Source organism: Chrysemys picta, chromosome 9 (assembly GCF_011386835.1).
Source record: "Chrysemys picta bellii isolate R12L10 chromosome 9, ASM1138683v2, whole genome shotgun sequence".
Taxonomy (NCBI): Eukaryota; Metazoa; Chordata; order Testudines; family Emydidae; genus Chrysemys; species Chrysemys picta.
The window spans coordinates 15,502,903-15,518,310 of NC_088799.1; the positions used below are offsets into that span (position 1 = coordinate 15,502,903).

At 42.1% G+C, this 15,408-nt stretch overlaps 1 protein-coding gene across 9 annotated transcripts in view; it reads left to right on the forward strand.

Annotated features, from left to right (window-relative positions):
* The window catches only part of PLD1 (phospholipase D1), a 134,345-nt gene that overhangs the window by 40,443 nt on the left and 78,494 nt on the right, over window positions 1–15,408 (forward strand). For 8 of the 9 annotated variants that reach the window (XM_065557753.1, XM_008164953.4, XM_042853766.2 and 5 more), the window contains 5 exons: window positions 8,501–8,686; window positions 10,056–10,183; window positions 10,519–10,664; window positions 11,602–11,710; window positions 12,185–12,250. In XM_065557753.1, coding sequence (XP_065413825.1) covers window positions 8,533–8,686; window positions 10,056–10,183; window positions 10,519–10,664; window positions 11,602–11,710; window positions 12,185–12,250 — 603 coding nt within the window. In that variant the 5' untranslated portion in view covers window positions 8,501–8,532. Of the gene's footprint in view, window positions 1–6,767; window positions 6,806–8,500; window positions 8,687–10,055; window positions 10,184–10,518; window positions 10,665–11,601; window positions 11,711–12,184; window positions 12,251–15,408 lie in introns of all 9 variants that reach the window. The other variant, XM_042853764.2, reaches the window with a different exon arrangement.

Here is a 15,408-nt window from a genome sequence, read left to right on the forward strand (position 1 = left end):
CAGATCTGCCTGAGTCTCTCGGAGGATCTCTGAAGAGGAAATATGCAGCTTTTAATAAGGCAGGTCTGGAGCCAGTTTAGCAAATTAGTTACTGTTGACTTTGGAAAGAATAGCTTATTTTTATGAACTTAATTAGATGTGTAGCCAATAAAGAGCTGTCTGGGTGCATGATTTGACAGAGATCCAAATGCAAAATCTGTTGCTCAGTGCATCCTTAGAGTTTATGGAACTCACTAAATGCTTTAGGTCCATAAACCAATTAATATTCTACTCTCTTCATACGTATCTGCTTTCATAGAAACCAATTCCTAAAGCTAAAGGACCAGGGTCTGAGTTGGCATAAATTGGCATAGTTCCACTGAAGCTACTGTGATTGATGCCAGTTGAGAATCTGGCCCATTATTTGCAAATTATAGGCTTAAGAAAACAATAATTTAAAATGTGTCCAGATGTATAGTGCTATATTTTGATCTCCCTTGAACCAGTGTAAATCTGGAGTAACCGTTGAAGCCAGTGAAGTAACATCATGTCAAATTGTTTCAAGATCAGAATCAGGTGTTCTTCTATAAACATTCATGTTTTGCAAAGCATTAAAACAAAACCCAACCATTGGAAAGGGAACAGCATGACTTTGAGACAGGTCCCAGGTGTGGGGAAATGCGCTGAGTGCAGTGGAAAACTGGCATATTTCTCACTTCTTTTCAATAATCACTGATGAGACAATGCAGGTAAGGATAAGATGATCAATCTTTAATACAGAGAGGAGACTAAATAAATGAAATGAACTAATGGGGCAAAACATGCATGAGGAAAGAAGTCACAAGTGTAGAAGGGAGTCAAGTTTGTAATAGACACTTAATTGTGTCCATAAACAGTTATTTCTAGGTGAGTCATTTATTGCCACCAGGAGTGGCATCAATGATTAAGAATTGTGCAGGTGCAAGATGAAAGAATCTGTTTCAGCTAGATATTGACCCAGAGATCAGCACTTACCCCTCTTCAAGGTTTAACCACATTCTATGGAATGGAGCTCAGCATGGTTTGTCCTTATCTAAACTTGCAGATAAATGGTGCTCAGCGCTCATTCAGCTCGCCTGTTGCTAATACTCACTATCAGTAACAAGATAATTTTTCTAGTGTAGAGGTGGTTTAGTCAACTGGTGTGCTGAGACTACTTCCTATTTTGTTGACCATCATTGTTTCCTTGCATTCTCCCATCTATCTGCCTTTATCCATCTGTTGTCTCTTGTCTTATACTTAGATTGTAAGCTATTTGAAACAGAGGACTATCTTTGTTCTGTGTTAGTGCAGCACCTAGCACCAGCGTGTTATGTCCATGACTAGGGCTCCTCGGTGCTACCAGTACAGACAATGAATAATATATGCAGTAACTTAAATGGAGTTACTTGTGATTTACAACAGAATCTGGCCTATAAACTCCCTACCAACTCTGAGTCTAATTCATATGATTGAGTCCTATAGGATTTCTGGTGCCAATGTTTAAGCATTCTCTTTATGCAAACTAGCTGACTCATGGCTTGCCAATCAGTGTCTCTCACAAAAAGAACTATGGAAATCAATAATACAAACCCAATATAGCTGAAAGGCAGCAGCTATGAGTCATCAGGAGCAAGATATTGAGTTCCTGCTCCTGAAGATTTTCTCATGAGCTTTACTTCTCAATAATAATTTTGTAATATGTTTATTTTGAATAGAGGTGGGCCTTAGTCATGAAATTTAGATCCAGGATACAATCTGAATCCAAAATTGGATGGCTGTTTGATTTTGATATTCTAGTTTTGGATCAAGTCTAGTTTTTATTGGACTGATAGGAATGTATTGCAACATAAATGACTTCCTGATTTGGGGACTGTTCTGTAGTATAAAAAAATCCCAGCTTTGTTGTAGCATCTCTGTGGAGTCTGGCCTGGCTTCTGCTGGTTTTGCACCTAATGGGACTGATTTTAAAAAGAGTCTCCATGCACGGCTCTGCCTGCATGCTGGCCTGTCAAAATATGTGTTGAGCACATTTAGTGAGACTGGATGGGGCTTTCTAAGATCTCAATGTTGGCTTATTTCTGCCCTCACTGAAATTGATGGGATTTTTATCACTGAAGTCAGTGGGGGCAGAGTTAGGGTAATCCACTGGTGGGCCACGAGACAGTTTGTTTATATTGACCGTCTGCAGGTGTGGGTGCCCACAGCTCCCAGTGGCCATGGGTCGCCGTTCCCAGCCAATGGGAGCTGCGGGACGCGGCAGCAGCCCAGATCCAGAGTTTCAAGACAGGAAGATGAAGAATTAGGAAGAATGTAGACAGAGGCAGGTTTCATCACAAGCAGAGCAAATGATTATTGAGGGCAATGTACTTTGGGGGCCTTTTGAGCTCCTGGCTTAACTCAGCAGCAACTCATGAGCAGCAACTCTTAGCAGCAGGGTGGAAAAAAGGGAATACATAGTTCAGTTATTTTCTTTCCCCCCTCTGCTCTTGTTCTTGTTCAAGACTCTGAAAATCACAACTCCTGTCTGCTCAACACTGTACACAGGAATTGAATGAGTAGACTTTAACATGGTGTCCTGTCAAAGTACTGTGTGCTGCGACACAAAACCAAGAATGGGAACTGGGGATTTTTCTAAGAAACCTCACTGAAAGGTCACTAAGGTGAGAGAAAAGTCATGAGAACTGAAATGAGGCTAACCAACAGGGATTGTGGGAGTGCTTGTCTCAGTGAGGATGAAAGTTCATAAACAGTATCATATGCTGGGAAGCATTAACAGGAAATCGCTGTTTCTGCTGGAAGCCAGCTCTGCTAACTTGAATTTTTCCTAAATTAAGGTTATCGCATTGTCTTTGATAAGTGTTTAAAATAGCTCGTGTCAGCATCATAACCTCATTACAAAGTGGTGAAGGCATGGATTAGCTAAAATAATATACATAATGGAAGAAACTGGGGATGAGTGAATCTGATGTAGTCTGCATTATTGCAACCCTGTGTGTTCAAAAATCATGAGCCAGGCCCTCCAAAATGAGGGTAGGATGAAAATCATGAGATTAAAAAAAAAATCTGAGCTCTTTTTATTTGCCTTCTGATTTTTGAACCTTCAAGGGTCACATTTTCAAGTTTTCCCCCTACATCCATAAAGACTAGAAACTTTTTATGTTAATGAAAGCTGAGATTCTCATGTGATGATCTGACCCCAGGAGCTTGGGTTTAAAAACCCCACCAATTCTCATGAGTCTCATGATAAAACTGCAAGATTAGCAACCCTTAGTTTAAGATGTTGCAAACCTATAGCACTCTTTTCAGGGTTAATAAAGATCATTTTTGTTCAATCCTTTCTTCCTGTAATTAAACTCTGCCCTCAAGGGTTAGTCAGGATTTCAGATCTGTGTTTTGCTAGATGAAGGGAAGCTTGTACTCACATTCTATGATAGACAGGCAACGTGACGCAGGTGGAGCAAACTATGTATTAGGGAGAGAAAAACTCTGCTAGAAACTTGGCTGCCACAATGGGATGCCGCATATACAGTGTTTACTTTTGTCCGTAGAATTTTTCTCTCTCCCCTTTTTAATTCTGTATTCACAGTCTCTCTCTCCTTGTTTTTCACTCTACCCTCATTTCTGCTCCACTGCACACCTTGTTCTTTCAATGGATTTTTTTTCTCCCTGATTTTAGCCTCTAGGCCGTACATGAGCCCAATAACATTCAAAGTGATGGTCAGCTTTCACGCTCACAATATTCAGGTGTTTGAAACAAGGCCAAACCAATCCACTGTTCCCTAGCGAAAGGTTTAGTGAGCTAAACTGGACCTGTTGGACTCAGCTCATTGTAAAGGGCAGTATGGAGGCATGCTGCTCCTTCAGTGAGACTTGGTGCTTCTCAGCGCTCCCTGGTTGTGCTGTTTGTGTCTCTGTGGCAGGGAGGGGTAATTTGCTATTCCCTCTGCGTGGCCAGCCAGTTCTTATGGTTGACATGTAGTGGGGAAGTATCAGGGGGTAGCCGTGTTAGTCTGTATCTACAAAAACAACAAGGAGTCTGGTGGCACCTTAAAGACTAACAGATTTATTTGGGCATAAGCTTTCGTGAGTAAAAACCTCACTTCTTATGTAGTGGGGAAGAGGCAAGCCATGGCTTTGCTTGCTCCTCGCTCCTCCCTGTTGCCTTTCCAGCAAGTTGCTCCTCATGGCAGCAACTCAGTAGCAGCCCCTGTGCTCAGGAACTGCCATTCTGGTCAGCCCTTCAGTAGGTCACATTAGGGGTGAGGTGGGAGGGGGAGTCAGGGAATAGGTAGTAATTGAGCTGGTAATTTATGGCTCTTGGGCTAGATTTTTGCTACAGGGACACGACCTATACTAAGGAATGCATGTTGCGGTCCCATCCCAGGAAGAGAATTGTGGCTCATGGAGCCATACTTCCGTCTCTGCCCTTGCTTTGCTCCAGGGGACTGTCTGTCCGTACCAGCAGCAAATTATCACCCCCCGCCCCTGCTGCCTGTGCCAGCTGCACTCTGCTGACTTGTACTATCTGGCTGCTACTGTGAAAGCAGATGTAGCCGAAATAGAATTCTTCCCTAAGTTATCCACTGGCAAACAGGCCTGCTGCAGCCCCTAGCAGATAACCGGATTCAATACATTTGTTAATAGTTTACCCATTAACTTATTATGTCAATTCATCTGACAAGCAGGACTCTTGTGCCTGGCACAATAAAGAACGAAGGGAAGGTGAATACATTATGATCAATACCGAACTCACCCTGTATATATTCATCCTTGACATAATCTCTAAGGTGCTTGTTTGCCATTTCTTCTCATCAAGTCTTTATCGCCACAGCAGGTGATAACGATGGAAAATCATTATTTGTGTCTGTATTAACTTTTACCACGCAAACCCTGCTCTTTTGCAAGCCCAGTTGCCATCATGATTCATTGGGCTGAACTTAGAAGGATAAAACACATCTTTTCAGGCTGAAGAAAATTCTATTTCCTTTCCAGATATAAATGCAGATAGAATCAATATGTAGTGTTCTGCTGTTAGTGGCCATCCCTTAATGGCATGCATATGCTAGAAGTGGCAATGTCCTAGTAAAATAATTGCATAGCATAATGGTGGTGGGGCGGGAAATGAAATATACTGTTCTCTTGTAGGTTTGATCCACCAGCCTAAGCAAAGCTCTTACTGACATTAGGGGTGCAGTATCAGGTCCTGTATTCAATATGAAATCACACTTATAAACTTCTCCCTGTTATTCTGGAATGTCAGTAATTGGTCTGGTGAGGTGAGCACACTGGGAGACCCATGTTTTCTAGTGGACTGTATATTCTGATCTGGAAGCATTTGGAATTTTACAATTCTATAGAGCCAGTCATCAAACACACACATGGTGAAACTCCACTGGAGTCACCGGGGTGAAATTTAATCGAATACACTTTTCCGGCTGGTTTGAAAGGGCTGTCAACTGCGGCTGTAAAGACTCCGGCATACCTGTCCTCAGTGCTGAAAGGAAATCTCCTGTGACTGGTTTACATACCATACAAAATGCTTAGGCAGAGGCATGCAAGGAGCCAGGAGACAAAATGTAGATCTCCTGGGCACAAGTGAGTTGCCTTTGCATCTGGTCAAGGAAAACTGTAGCATTGTTCTTCATGTTAATGCAGAACTTGCATTAAAGGCCAGGCTGTGTAGTGATGTAGAATAGAGGATGAAAATGGGTGGTTTCCTAGTTTTGCATTTTAATCTTACTTTTTATTTCCTTTCCTTGGATAAAAGGGGCAGAGAGGTGTGTGTGTGTGTGTGTTTGTGTGTTTACAGAAAGGTATCTGACAATTCTATGAGAGTCCTCAATGAGTCTACAACTAGCCGGAAGTGTCATCCCTTTTAGCCCAGTCAAGGACTCTGCCACTGTGACATAAGGGGCTTCATGGATGATTGGAAGGTGTCAGAACCACTAACATGCTTAAAAATCACTCACAAAGCACTGATACGCTAGGCCTGACCCTGATTTCACGCTTTTATTACACTCATGAAACCGAATTGATTCTGGATTTGCACTGATGTAACTGAGTGGAGAATCTGACCCTGTGTTTCTTGGCTCTGCCTGCATGGAATTGCTTTCTGACACAACCAATCCTTTTATTTTTTAGAATTACATAGCATTACCTTTATTTCAAGACAGTAACAAATATTCTTTAAAAGCATCTAAACACACGAGTTATTGTTTTAAAAGGTGAAGTGAATTATTTCCAAAAGTTACAAATCCCCCTTTCCAAGCAAACAATTCTGTACAAAATTTAACAGCAGAAATGACATGTGACTCTTCTAAATCATTTCTTTGAAGGGGGGTCAGATTCTCAGCTGGTATAAATGAGACTTAAAACCACTCTGATTCACGCCTGCTGACAATCTGTCACTGAGCCTTTTCAGTGTAGTTGTCAAGCTGTGTGTTTATGGTGGAGTCATACAAAGGTTGATGGGACTCTTATTATGCTGATATGTAGGAGGGTATTATCTGGGGTTAAACATAACTGTGTTTAAGGACAAGGGATTTGATCCTGCAACTTTTAATCATATTGAGCTGCACTCGCACAAGAAGTCCAACTGAAGCCATGAGCTTGTTCATGTGGGTAAGCCCTGCTGAACCTTAATGAGGGTTGCAAATTGGACAGTAGGGCCAAGGGAAAATAAATCTTAAAAAAACAAACCAAACCCATGAGCAACGAAAAGTGATGTAAGATCTTACTAGATTTGTGTCATGTCTCGTTTTCTCCAGATTTTCCACTGACTCAGCTTACTAACAGGAACGAGGAGGTAGGGAGTACGTTAGTCATAATTGCAGGAAACGTCTTCCAGAATGCTGCTGCTTAGTTGTAGATGACCTGACTCTGATGCTGTTTTTCCTTTGCTCACCACTTGCTTCTTCCACTAACATAAAGAGCACTAGGTGTAACCTCCTGCAGGCTCATTAACAATGAAGAGATTTACTCAAGTGCTGTGTAACTTGTAACAAGCCCTTTAGAGAGGAACAATGGTCCAGTGGCTAGGATACTAGATTGTGACTTGGGACTCTGCTCTGTCATTGACTTCATGTATGACTTTGGGCACGTCACTTAGCCCTGGTCTACACTGGGAGGAGGGGAGGATCGATCTAAGTTACGCAACTTCAGCTACAATGTACTTAGATTGACTTACAGTGGTGTCTTCACTGCAGTGAGTCGACTGCTGCCGCTCCCCTGTCGACTGCGCCTGCGCCTCTCACGGAGCTGGAGTACAGGAGTCGACAGGAGAGTGCTCGGGGGTTGATTTATCGCGTCTAGACTAGATGCGATAAATCGACCCCTGCTGGATCGATCGCTGCCTGCCGATCCGGTGGGTAGTGAAGATGTACCCATAGTCTCTTTGTGCTTCGGTCCCCCATCTGTAAAACAGGGATAACAGTACTGCCTACCCCCTCCCCCATAGCGGTGTTGAGAAGATAAATACATTAAAGATTGTGAGGTGCACAGACAGGACTGGCCTTAGGGAAAATGGTGCCCTGGGCAAACTTGTATTTTGGCGCACCTCCCCCCCATTGCCCCGGTACCTGTGGGCTCCCCACTCTCCCTTTGCCCCTAGCTCCTGCACCCCCTTCACCCCACCCCTCCTGCGCCCCCAGCCACTGCCCCTCTCCTGCACCCTCTTCACCCCTAATCCCTGCACCCCGCTCCTGAGCCCACGTGGGGAAACTGATCTGGATGCATGGAGCAGCTTTTGATGCTCGCCTCACAGCACAGCCCAGGTGGAGAAAGTGACCAGAATGCATCGAGCACTTGGTGTTGCGCCTCGCTCCCCCTCCCAATTCCCTATGGGGGCATGGAGGAATGTTGGGGGGGTGAGCTGTATCTGTGGGTCACCACTTCCCCCGCCCCCCCAATGTTCCTCCACTGGGAGGAAGCAGGAAGAAATCTGGAAGTCCCCCAGGAAGCAGCTTCTGATACTACACCGGCAGCGTGCACCTTTGCACGGCTGCGTGGCACCCCCTTGACCATTGGGTGCCCTGGGCGGCTGCCTGAGTGGCCCACACCTAAGGCCAGTCCTGTGCACAGATACTAGGAGAGTGGAGGCCATAGAAGATCCTTTAATTCAAGGAATTAATATTGTTCTTTTAATCACAAAGGAAAAAGCAGGTAACAACTTCTGCTGACTTTGGATGTTTCTTTCTCTGTTCCGCATCGGTTTGAAAATGTAGCTATGTATGAAGCAGTTGTAGTTGGTAATGTTAGTGAACCAGATAGGGCAACGGGTTGTATTTTGTGTTTTTATCCCATGCATGATTTATTACACAATTAATGCACTGCACATTAATGCACTGACTGAGCAAGTTCACAAGTTCACAGAGGCGGTGGGGAAGCCAGGGGTCTCCACACACCAGGCCCTTAACCACAGATAGGTTCAGGTGGATGCAGGGGAATGTATCATGTAGATGATGCAGAAACAATAACAATGCTGATCCCTTCCCTTGAACAGCCCCCTGTGTTGTTGGTGAGCAAGCATTTAAGATGTCACTGAGCAGTGAAAGAAGAGTAAATACCTCGGCGCTGAAGAAAATTGCGGCAGACATGAGCAATTTAATAGAGAACCTGGACACCAGGGAGCTCCACTTTGAGGGGGAAGAGGTGGATGCTGACGTGTTAAATGATCCGAAAACAACTGGTGAGTTAGTGTCCGTCTGTTTTCACCATATGTCCCACTAGGAGTTAGCAATGCAGTGCAGCTGAGGCGAAGATGAAGCTTTCAGTTTGATGGTGTTAGGGAGTGTGGGTGGGGAGAGTGAGAGAGTGGGCCAGGATTTTGAAGCTCTGATGGGGCCTCGTGAAACTGTGCTTGGTTCTTTAGGGCTGTGAAACCTTTAAAGTAATGGCGCCATCTTGCAAAGTACTTTGTGACGCCTACAAAAAACGAAGTGATGCCCTCGACCTAAACTGGGAGTTGAGGGTGTTCAGCATCATGAAGGATCAAACCTGGATTTGAGGATTCAAAGTACCTCGTAGGAGTTGCTCAGCAGGAATGAGCCATAAGAAATTTGCCAAAGCCCATTGAAATCAATGGAAAGACTCCTACTGGTTCCTATAGGCTCTGGATCAGGCCTTAATTAAGCTTTAAGATTTAATTTGGATTTCCTTTCTTTTATTGTGTTTTAAGGTATAAACCTTTCATTTCATTTTGGCACAGCAGCTGCACATCACTGCACCTGTCTGTCTATCATCTATGCATTTCTAGCTATCTAATAAAGGCAGGTTGGCTTTTTTGTTTGATTGTTTTTTAAACAGGATTAATGTTTTTTTTCTAATCTACTTGAGATTTTTGACACTTAGCTGTTTCAGAACTCTTTAAAATAATACTTACAAACTACTCTGAAATTGTCAAAACGCTGCTTCTTGTCTTGCCTACAATTTCCATTAGTACCTGGGTGACCTGATGCAAATTGCCAAAGTTTATGAATGAGTAAGTCTGCAAACATACACAAATAGCCCCCACCAAAAAACCTTGCTATACAAAACACCCTTTTGTTCACTTATTTGACAAGTGTAATTTAATTTTAATTATTCCTGATAACACCTCATAATACATCAGTAAACATCCTGTAATATATTTTGTAACATGGATGAAGACTTAGTGATAGAAGACCTCATCACAGCACTTTGCTATTAAATCTTTGCTGAAGAGATGGGTGAGGCTGCTCATTTCGTGCATGAATTATGGAATGTGTTGCTTCCCTACGTGCAAACTGCTGAGGTTTTACTGTTTTTCTCCAGGTAACCATTGACCCTATTTTATGACAAGAAAGTGCTATATCTGGCATTTGAACTCTTCAAGTCAGATGACTTAATGTGAAGGCTTCTATGAGCTGAGGTGCAATAGGTTTTAATAGGCATGATATGCATTGGGGAAAAATAAGACTACAGAACTTCAGGATTTTATATAATCATTATTAACTTGTTACATTATCCCTTAGCTATTACGCTCTTATTCATAGTTTAAAATAGTGTTAAGCTAATTACTATTTTATGATCATTTACAGTGGGCATCCCATTCTCTGCAATTTATAACACTCAAGGGTTCAAAGAGCCTCATATACAGACATATCTAACCGGATGTCCGATTAAAGTCCGAGTTCTGGAAGTAGAACGCTTTACCTCAACAAAAAAGGTCAGAACGTGAATGTTATTGGAACATTGTTTTAAATCCCAAGTCCATTTTTAATTTCATGCTCCTATTACCATGTTAACACATCACTTACAAGTTAACTTTCTGTAAATCAGCTAGTGGGTTTTAGAAAATATGAATACGTCTGTCTGGGAATAACTCTATCAAGGACAATATGAATAATCTTTGCCTGTTCTGTTTAGAGTCTAATAAAAATTGTAACTAAAAGTCATAAGGAATGGCTATACCTTTAAATAAAAAATGATAAACTCTAGAGGATTTAATGCTAGAAGATTACCCATTGAGTACTGAAACACTGGTGTTATTGGTTCCTGTAGGTACCAAGTCCAAATGTTTACACTATTGAGTTCACACATGGGGAATTTACATGGCAAGTGAAAAGGAAATTCAAGAACTTTCAAGAATTCCACAGGGAACTGCTGAGATACAAAGCCTTCATACGAATTCCTATCCCTACAAGGAGGTAACTGTTTTATGCAGTCTTACAAATATGGTTCAAGGCCCAAATTGCATTAGAAAGAAGCGAAAAGCCTGATTCTCTCTTACCCTTGTAGTACACAGGAGTAACTCCATCGACTTCCAAGATTCACTCCTGATTTACCCTGGTATAAATGAGAGGAGAATCAGGCTCAAAATCAACATATTAGTAAGCAGCAGTAATCTGAATGATCCAATGATCTCTCTCTTGCGAGATGTAAAAAGCATGTGGGACATTTTGTGCAGTCAATTTTTAAGCAGAATTTCCCTTCGAAATCATTGGGTCATTGTGCTTAAAAATGTATTGCACAATATGGCCTCTTACCTTTAAGAGCTTATATCTGTGAGTGCTGAGTGCTCTCAATTTTCCTTCCCAGTGACTCTAATGAGGTGCGCAGCAGCTGGTAGGACTGGGCCCAAGGCCTGGGACAGAGCTCCAAACATAAAGAGAGTTGTGGAAAGAGGCCTGAGTGGTGGAGAGTTACAAAAGGATAGTTTGGAGATTGGCATGGGAAGACAATAGGAAGCTAGGGGGCAGTCGAGGAAACAAGAGTAAGGATTTTGGTGGGGTAGAGATATGAAAGGCTAAGGGATTAGTGAAACATAATGGACCAATAACATGGTCCAAATTCTCTTCTGATTAAATAGGCAAAACTCATTTGAAGTCAGTGGATCCATGGCCATTTGCATCAAAGGAGAATTTGGCCCAATATGCTCTGCTTTTTGCATTGTATTTTAGTTTGAATTGATTTGTACACAGTGATTTGTTAGACAATTTTACGCCTCCCCTTATCTTTACTCGCTACGTGTCCCTCATTTTATAATAAAGTTTTAAATAGAATATCAGGACGCTTGTGTCAGAGGAAAAGACACTAACGTTCTACCGATCAGACAAATAATCTGGGATTTTTTTTTTCTTTCAGTCACACAGTTAGAAGACAAACTGTCAAAAGGGGAGAAGCGAGGCAGATGCCAAGTCTGCCACGCACGTCTGAGAACATGGTCCGAGAAGAACATTTTTCTAGTAGAAGAGTAAATGTCCTTTCTTCTTCTAAATACTTTGTTCAGAGATGTGGGTGTGCTGGTAGAAGACAGGCTGTTGACGTGTTGTGCTGTCCATCTTATTCTTGGGATTTTTCTGATTTTCACTACTGGGGACCAGCTTGTTTGCAGAGCTGTGTTCTGACCAAGTTCACATGCCTTCTGTTTTGTTAGTAAATTCTTCTTGGTGAACCGAAACTCTGCCAAGTTTAGAGCCAAATTGTTCCTGCTCAGAAAGTGGAAGAGACTGCCTCAAGGAGCACTCTGCCACGATCTGAGTTATTTCCCCTTTGCTGGGATATTGTGGCGCAGTGGAGAGTGTGCTACATGCGTGTGTATATGTATATATTTTTTCATTCAATCGGTGGCTTCTTTTTATTCTCTTCATGACTTCCTGTAGCTATTTAATAAGATTTTTATAGTAATCCCTACATCGTATGTAAAGTTTTCATGCTTGCATTGTAGAAACAACTGGAAGACTACTTGACAAAGATCTTAAAAATGCCCATGTACAGGAACTACCATGGAACGGTAAGTAGTGTGTACAATGGCTTAAGCCACAAATGAATGTTCTTTTCACATATAAGTATTTAACTGAGAGAAATAAATGCTGTAGTTTTCTATGAGGTATATTAAAAGCATTTTGCAGCCATTTTTATTAGGGCAAATATCTTCAACGTCAAACTGTAAATCTGATTATAACCAAATAAAATGCTATACTATCAAGCTATTGGGGTGTCACAGCTACAACACATTGTGACAACCTGCTTGTTAAGGGCAGTCTTGTGCAGACAGCTCATTACACATGTAATACGACTGGCTTCTGATTGGTTCCTGGTAGCATTTAAGATGTTTGGTTGGTGGTTCAAATGCCTAAATGATTGGGGTCTCTGCTATGTGGCAGATGTTACCTTCACTTTGGGAATCTTGGGAATTTAACCTTATAGGGCCAAACTGTGCTTTGGCTTATATCCCTTACAACCCCATTGACTTCAGCAAGTTTGTCTTGGTGTTAATAAGAAGAGAATTTGGCACCTTGGCTTCCCCAAGTAATTCATTCCCCCCACAGGGATGTGGTAATCTATATGTTCCCTCATTCCTATGAAACCTCATTGAAGTCAGATGGTTCACGTTATATCCAAAATTTGGCCCATATTGTGCAAGAATGTATCTCCTGAAAGCCATGTTATGTACTTGGAGTTTCACCTCATTGACTATCCAAATTTCTCACCTGCTAGTTGGAGGAGACTTTAGAGGCCATAAATGTATGTGGATTTATTACTTCTCTTCTGTATCATCAGCAAAAAATGGTTTGTTGCAGAACTTACTGAATAAGCAGAGGGAGTTTATCCTTCTGAGCAAGACAAAACAATTAAGTACACTTGGTTTTAAAATAAGACAGAAACATAGACTCAACTTTACATTTTTAAGGGGGTATATCTGCTCACTATATGCACTGTTAAAGCAGCAAAGAGCCCTGTGGCACCTTATAGACTAACAGATGTATAGGAGCATGAGCTTTCGTGGGTGAATACCCACTTCTTCGGCTGCATCCGAAGAAGTGGGTATTCACCCACAAAAGCTCATGCTCCTATACGTCTGTTAGTCTATAAGGTGCCACAGGACTGTTTGCTGCTTTTACAGATCCAGACTAACACGGCTACCCCTCTGATATATGTACTGTTGTTTCAATGTTGCCTATGCCAAATGTATCAGTGTGAAATCTGCACCACAAATGAACTGGCTGCCATTTAAAGAAGCTCTGCTGTTGTGGACAGTGGCATATGTTGAGGCGGGAGATTTAATTCAGAGTATATGGCATTGGATCCATTTTCCCATTGTCCTGTATGCAGGCATTGCCTTGTCAGATCTCTCTGATATTGTCAACTAATCTAACAACGCAGCTTGTACATCTTGGTCCTGCTAGTGAAGGCAGGGGACTGAACTCAATGACCTTTCAAGGTCCCTTCCAGTTCTATGAGATAGGTATATCTCCATATATTCTAACGCCAGAGACAGGGCATTAGGGGAAAAAATACTAAACATGCATCATCTGCACCCTGGGCTCTCTGCAGGTAAAGCCAGACCCAGGGTCTGGGCCACCCCACCCCCCAAGCTGCAGACTTTAACTAAAAATAGCTCAGCAGGTTACCTGTCTCCAGCACCCAGACCCCCAGCTCCCAATGGGAGCCAAACCCCAAATAAGTCCGTTTTACTCTGTATAAAGCTTATACAGGGTAAATTCATAAATTGTTCACCCTCTATATCGCTGATAGAGAGATATGCACAGCTATTTGCTCCCCCAGGTATTAATCACTTACTCTGGGTTTATTAATAAACAAAAGTCATTTTATTAAGTATAAAAAGTAGGATTTAAGAGGTTTCAAGTAATAACAGCCAGAACAAAGTAAGTCACAAAGCAAAATAAAACAAAACACGCAAGTCTAAGCCTGACACATTAAGAAACTGATTACAGGTAATATCTCACCCTCAAAGATGTTCCAATAAGCTTCTTTCACAGACTAGACTCCTTCCTAGTCTGGGCCCAATTCTTTCCCCTGGTACAGTCTTTGTTAGATCCAGCAAACATCTCAGGTGGTAAGCAGGGGTTTTCTCATGACTGGCAGCCTCTTTTGTCCTGCTCCACCCCCTTTTATAGCTTTGACACAAGGTGGGAATCTTTTGTCTGTGCTTGTCCCCACCCCACCTCATCAATGGAAAAGTACAAGGATTAAGATGGATTCCAATATCATGTGACATGGTCAAATGTCACTGTAAGACCCCTAGTCTCCGTTCTTCCTAGGTTGGCCCACAGGTACACAGGGAGGCTTGTAGGTAAATAAACCATTTACAACCAATTGTCTTAGTCAATGGGAGCCATCAAGATTCGAAACCACCATTAATGGCCCACACTTTGCATAATTACAATAGGACCTCTGAGCTATACTTCATATTTCTAGCTTCAGATACAAGAATGATACATGCATACAAATAGGAGGAATATATTCAGTAGTTTATAACCTTTGTTATGATACCTTACAAGAGATCTTTTGCATAAAGCATATTCCAGTTACATTATATTCACACTCATAAGCATATTTCCATAAAACATATGGAGTGCAACGTCACAGCTCCATTTTGTCCCTGACCAGCAGAGACTGATATTGTTCTGTACGTACATTCTTAGAGTATTGGTTGGCTTTCAATGGATTTGACTTCTGTCAAGCACTCAGTGAGAACTTGCCTTGTGATATTGGCTGCACTGCTCAGTGCAACAGGTGATGCAGTTAATGGGGAAAGAGAGATGCTGGGAACAAAACCTTTATTAATTTATTTAAGATTATCATTCTCAGACCAGAGACAAAGCTGCAGATTTCTGATGTTCACCTTGGACTGGCGTCTGTCCTTACAATAGTACGGGTGTGTTGCTGTTCTTGTGTTGAAAAAGTGTGTCGCTTGAAAACAGAGGGATGTGCTGCTTGTTTTGCTGCATGTGCAAGTTTTGGCTCCAGTGTGTTAAGCTCTGCAAGTCCTCAGGCTGAGGTCCAGATAGATCTTTGGCTTGTAGATGTCTCCAGCTGAATTCTTTGCAAGTTCAGGCATGGGGCTAACTTGAGTGATTCATAAAGGCCAGATGACCCATGTGATTTATTGCCCCCTGAATCTTGTGAGGATCCTCTTCTCCTTAA